The sequence below is a fragment of the Antrostomus carolinensis genome, unplaced genomic scaffold (genome assembly GCF_000700745.2).
Source record: "Antrostomus carolinensis isolate BGI_N321 unplaced genomic scaffold, ASM70074v2 scaffold16059, whole genome shotgun sequence".
In the NCBI taxonomy this organism is placed as follows: domain Eukaryota; kingdom Metazoa; phylum Chordata; class Aves; order Caprimulgiformes; family Caprimulgidae; genus Antrostomus; species Antrostomus carolinensis.
The window spans coordinates 4,169-9,952 of record NW_010339399.1 but is presented as its reverse complement, the minus strand read 5'-3'; the positions used below and the strand labels follow the sequence as shown (position 1 = coordinate 9,952).

The following is a 5,784-nucleotide window of genomic DNA, read 5'->3' as shown; positions in this document are numbered from 1 at the left end:
ATGATTCTATGACACAGCCATGTCTCAGCTCAGTGGAGGTGGGACACTGGCCTCACCAGTGCCCAGTACATGGGGACAATCCTTTCCATGTGATTCAGTCCTGTAGATGCACAAGGAGATGCAACCTACACATACGTGTGGGACTTTCTACCAGACAGTGACCGCTTCCCAGTCTCCCTCCAACCACATCACCTGGCCAAGAAGTTTGCTTGTCCCCAAGGAAGCTTTGAAAGTGTTGCCCACATCATACCTCAGTGAGGGTGGAGGGGAAGGCCACCTCATGCAGGTAGAACTGGGGCACGCACTGGAAGGTGACCGTGAGCACAACACCCAGGCAGCCAAGGTGCAGGCGGGCAGCTTGGAAGATGTCCACGTTGATGGACTCAGAGCACTCCAGGATCTCCCCCGAGGCCGTCAGCAGTGTGAGAGCTACAACCTGTGCAGAGAGGAGCAAAGCACCAGTGAGTGTCTCCCTGCCAAGACCCTTCATCCAACCCAAACCTTACAGTTAGGAGACCCCCATACCACAACAACCAGCATCACAGGGTCCTTTCTGCTGAGCTTGGCTCCACCAACCCTTCTCCTGCCACCTTTCATATAGTGACATAAAAGGATTCTTATCTCTCTGGGAGATGTTTGGAAAATCTATCAAATGAAGAAGTAAAATTCCCCCAAATCTCTTCTCCAGAACCATGGGTGGGATCATTGTACAGGACGGGAGCTGGGAGTGGAGGATCTTCATAACTATCTACTGAAAAATAGACCTGGACCTTGCAGAGATTTGGTTTTGGGGGGCACCAGTACAAGAAAAGTTGCTTTCCCTTTGGTTTGAAGACCAGAAAGCACATGGACAGAGGAGTTTTGGGTTGGAAGATGTTTTGGCTGGTAGATGAGGAGGTCCCACTTTGCATGGAGAACTTGAGGGTCCTCTATAGCAGCTCCATGCTGGGGGAACAGGACCTCTCCTTCTCACTGAGTAAGTATAGTGTGTTCCTTCCTTACCCCAGGGTTGGGCATGCCAGACCCAGACCAGTTGATGAGGCATCTCCCATGAAGCCTTCAAGATGTGGATGTCCATGCATTGACATTGCTCCTGACTCATGTCTCACCTGGGTGGAGAGGATGCCATGCTTGATGCCCGTGTTGTGTGTCCCTGTCCCAATCACACCGGCTGCTGCCACCTCAGAAACAGCTCCTAAGCTGAGAGCAGATTAAGGGACTGGTGAGGACATGAGGATGTGGGACATGGTGTGGGGCACAGGAGTAACACTGTGTGTAGGTACAGAGTCCCCAAGGACATACCCCCTGCCCCAACGAGAAGGGTTTTCCACCCTTTGGGTGGGTTTGTTGGCCACACATGCACATCTCCATGGGACATATCTATCAGGAGGCCACTATAGTCCACAGGGAGGAAGAAGTGGTTGGTGAGCACACGTCACCTTGGTCAACTCAGCTGTGTCCCATCTCACAAGTCCCCATCTCTCCCCATCAGCCTGGAGGGACTCACTGGGGTGGAGACCTTCCTCCCATATGCCTCATGAGCAAGGGGTGAGGAACTGGTGTGTACCCCAGAAACATCACTGTGGAGCAGGGCTGGAAGCAGCATCCACAAACATAAGGTCTACAGACCAAGGTCTATCCCTCCAACCATGGCCAAGGTGGGCATGTGGGGGATGGTAGAAGGTTACAGCCAATAGTTTGCTGTTTCTGCCATTTCCCCCCCCAAAACTCCCCCAGCTTCCAACACCTGGGGTGCAGGGACCTCCTGAACCAGATGTGGTTTCTATGACCATCAGTGGATTCCTCCACCAAGCCCCAGAGAAGGTGGTGAATCATAGACTCACAGGCTGGTTTGGGTTGGAAGGGACCTTCAAGATCATCCAGTCCCAACCCCCTGCCATCAGCAGGGACACCTTCCACTAGACCAGGTTGCTCAAAGCCTCATCCAGCCTGGCCTTGAAGGAGTCCTGCTCACCCTATGCTCACTGTTGGCCATCTGGTCAGGTTGGGGTTTTAATTTCTCTGAACCCTCACCCAGGTCTCTGACAAACTCATCTCTTCTGTTGACTGAGGGACACAGATATTGATCCAGGCTGTATGGTTATTTCCTTTGCAAGGAAGCCCATCACTTCCAGCTCCTCTTCTGGGGACACCAGACACCCCAGAACAATGCAGAGCAAAGATTCTCCCATGCTTCCTGCTAAAATATTCCAAAGGCTAATTGCCCTTTGCCATCAAAAACTCATGTTGTCCACCACCAGCCTCTGCTCCATGCAAGGCATCCCCAGGAGGGGTGGTCTCATCTTTGTAGGACCAGGGGGAGCAGAGTTTTCCTTCATGACATGGAGAGGACCAGCCTGACGGGTGCATTGAGAACATAGGGTTGGATATGGGCTCCCATTGTCCACCCTCCTACTCTGAAACAGGATCAGCTACTCCATGGTGGAGGGGGTTGACCTGTGGTCTGCAGGACTCTGGTAGGAGACCAGATATCAAAGTAAACACCTATTCTGCAGTGAAAGCTCTTCAAACATCCCTCCATATCTCAGCACTTGACCTGGGGCAAGGATGGACACCTGGGAGGACACCCAATGACAATCCCACACAAATATCCCACTCACTTGGCCAAGGCCAACCCATGCTTGCTCAGCTCGACGTTCAGGTCTGAGAGGAAAATCCCACCTTCCACCGTCACTTGCTGCTTCTCCTTGTCCACCTGCAAAGGATGGGATGAGAGGGGAGAAGAGGTCACACAGCTTGGAGGAGAAACACCTCATGGGAAACACCTCTGCTCCTACCAGTGCAGCTGATAACGTTGACATGGGTGAGCTGTGCACCATGAGGGCCTTGCTCCATCCTGAGCTGCCACCTCTCTCAGACCTTCACCTTATCCAACGCAATGGTGCCACTGGTTCCTCCTCCTGATCCAGAACCTGCTCATCTCTACTCTCCCCTGTCTCAGGGGTGTGTAACCTCTCTTATAACATCTCCCAGGTGTTGGTCAGCACAAGGGAGAAGACATCCCTCAGCAAAGCTCTACCTTCAGTAAACCTCTCCACTCTGCCCTCCTTGCCTTGCTTGACCACCTTCATCCAGCTCCTGGTGGAAGGAGAGCTCATGACCATTAGGAGCCCTTCATCCTGCTTCTGGCAGATGGAGCTGTCAGGGAGGGAGCAATTCCTTAATTAATTATTGCTGTTAATTACCAGTAATGATCCATTATCCATCCAGAATTCACCACTACAGGACAGGCAGGAGTTTCTACCTTCACACCTACGTGTGCCACACACACGTGCACAGAGGCAGTTCTCACTGCTGGCCATGCAGCCCCAGCAGAAGTCCTCTCTCTCTCTCCACACTGAAGGTCTAGATGGAAAGCAGAGGGCAGGAAAATCCTCCTCCCAGCCGCTCTCATCTTCTCAGAGTTGCTCAGGATACGATCCACAAGCAACCAGCAAGAGCTATTTCCTTCCCAGTACCATCAAGTGGAGGTATCTCCCATGGGGACATTTTCCAACTGATGCAGGAACAAATCATGGGCCACAAATGTCCACCCAGGTCTTGGCCAGGCACCTTTGTGAGCTCACATCAAGCAAGTCATGAAGGTGACCCTGCCAGGTACCTCCTCCCCATCCAACAGACCCTCCTGGAATCATGGAATCATCAGATGGTGGGAGTTGGACCCACCAGGATGCTGGAGTCCAACTCCTGTCCCTGCACAGGACAATCCCAACATTCACACCATGTCCCTGAGGGCCTTGGCCAAATGCTGCTGGAATCTTGTCAGGCTTGGTGCCATCAGCACCTCCCTGGGGAGCCTGTTCCAGTGCTCCACCACCCTCTCTGGGTCAAGAACCTTTTCCTCATGGCCAACCTCACCCTCCCCTGCCACATCTTCCTGCCATTCCCTCTGCTCCTGGCATTGGTTGGTGGCCAGAGAGAAGAGATCAGCACCTACCCCTCTTCTTCTCCTGGTGAGGAAGTCCTGGAGAAGTTAGACATAACTGAGGACTCTGCATTCTCCAGGTTTGTACCAGCCTTTCATGGTCTGGTTTGGGAAAAGTCCTGGTTGTGAGGAGAGAAAAGTCTCTCCATCCTTTCATCTCTCCCCCTGGGTATGGTTGTGTTGGTGTCCCAGCCCACAGTGGTGGCACGAACAAAGATGCCACCACATTTCAAGGCCACCACACCACCTCCCAGAAGCTGGTCTCACCTTGAGGACCCTGTTCATCTTCCCCATCTGGATCATGAAGTCATCAGTGCAGGCAATATCTGAAGGAGAGTGGCCACCCCCCACCACCTTCACCCTCTTGTCCCGCTGTCTGGCCATATCCAGGATCTGCAGAGACAACAGGCAGCCCTGAGCATCCAACACCTCCCTCAACGCCTTGAGCCAAGGATGGTGCCAGAGGCCCTGTGAGACATCCCAAGCTAAAATCTCACCCATCATTGACACCATCTTCACTTGGGTAACTCACCATCTGGGGTCAAAACCAGCCATGGAGCCTACACACCTCCAAAGACAGCCCTTGGGACCATCCTTGGGGGTTGGATGAGATGACCTTTAAAGGTTCCTTCCAACCCAAACCATTCTATGATCCCAAAAGTGGTGATGCCCACCTGAGACACCTTAGGGTGACAGAAGCATCTCTGGGGTGACAATTTGATGCAGGACTCCCACTCCTGAGCATGGCAGCTGGGGCAAGGAGAGGACCCCAGAAGGATGTCAGATGCTGATGCCCAAGGAACAGAGTCCAGCTGGGGCCAGTTGTGACACTTTTCTGCATCTTTTAGATGTTTGAGGCATCTGCATCTGGCAAGGATGGGTCATCTCTTGGGGGTGAGGGAAGGACTCATGCTGTCACCCTCTGTGACCTCTCTGCCTAAACATGATGGAGCATCACAGCCCTTCCTGACCTTCCCCCCTCTTCATTTCTAACGAGTTGTCTCCTTACCTCCCGGATCTCCTCCACTGAGGTGGGTTGGAAGTACAGCTCTGGAGAAGAGCCATAGGTCTTGGCCCAGTTCTGGAACTTGACTCCTCCTTGGCCATGAACCTAGACCAAAACCAAGAGCTAAAGCAGAAGAAAGCAAGTGCCTCCCCTGCTTTTCCACACAGCTCATTCTTCATCTGCCAAGACCATTGTACCAGAGCCAGGTTTCCAAAAGGACTCATCATTCATGGACACAGAAGTTCATCTCAACCCCCTTGAGTTCCTAGAGTGGAGATGTCTCCATGTGAGCAAGTCAACCTGGGCTCCTTTTGCAGTCAGTGAGGAGAAGTGGGAGGATGTCCTGGTGTGTTTGAGACATCTCCCATGAGTGCAGCCCATCCCCCTCCTCCTACAGCATGATGCCTGCTGAGGTCTTCTTGGTTTGCATGGTCTCTTCTGCTCTGGTCTCCTCTCAGACCTGGTGCAGCACCCATACCTACCTTGTGGCCTCATGTACCAGTGTCCCCAGCTGGCCTCATCATGAGGGACTGACTAGGAACAGGTTGGGATCTCCCTCCAGCCTCAGCCATCCACCCTGAGACACTGTCCCCAGGCTTGGCATGGAGGAGACAGCCAAAAAACCCAGCCCCATCCCATCTCCAGGCAGGGGTTAGCCCAAGGCAGGGCATCCCCAGGGTGGTTTGGATGGGTCCTAGCTTGGGGGACAGGTTCTCCCCGGCTGTGGCCAGCCCAGCTGGGACTTGGGCAAGGAGGCCCCAGAGAAGATGGTGTAAATCACAGAATCATAGAATCCCAGACTGGTTTGGGTGGGAAGGGACCTTCAAGCTCA

General features: G+C 53.2%; 1 protein-coding gene across 1 annotated transcript; it reads right to left on the bottom strand.

The window, feature by feature from the left end:
* Window positions 1–244: 244 nt before the first annotated feature.
* On the bottom strand, window positions 245–5,057 carry LOC104531065 (L-gulonolactone oxidase-like; the record flags this gene model as incomplete). The annotated part of the gene is made up of 5 exons (XM_010175844.1): window positions 245–436; window positions 1,110–1,200; window positions 2,622–2,716; window positions 4,214–4,339; window positions 4,956–5,057. Coding segments are annotated over 5 exons (606 nt in total), but the record flags the coding sequence as incomplete, so codon positions are not given.
* Between the last annotated feature and the right edge of the window lie 727 nt (window positions 5,058–5,784).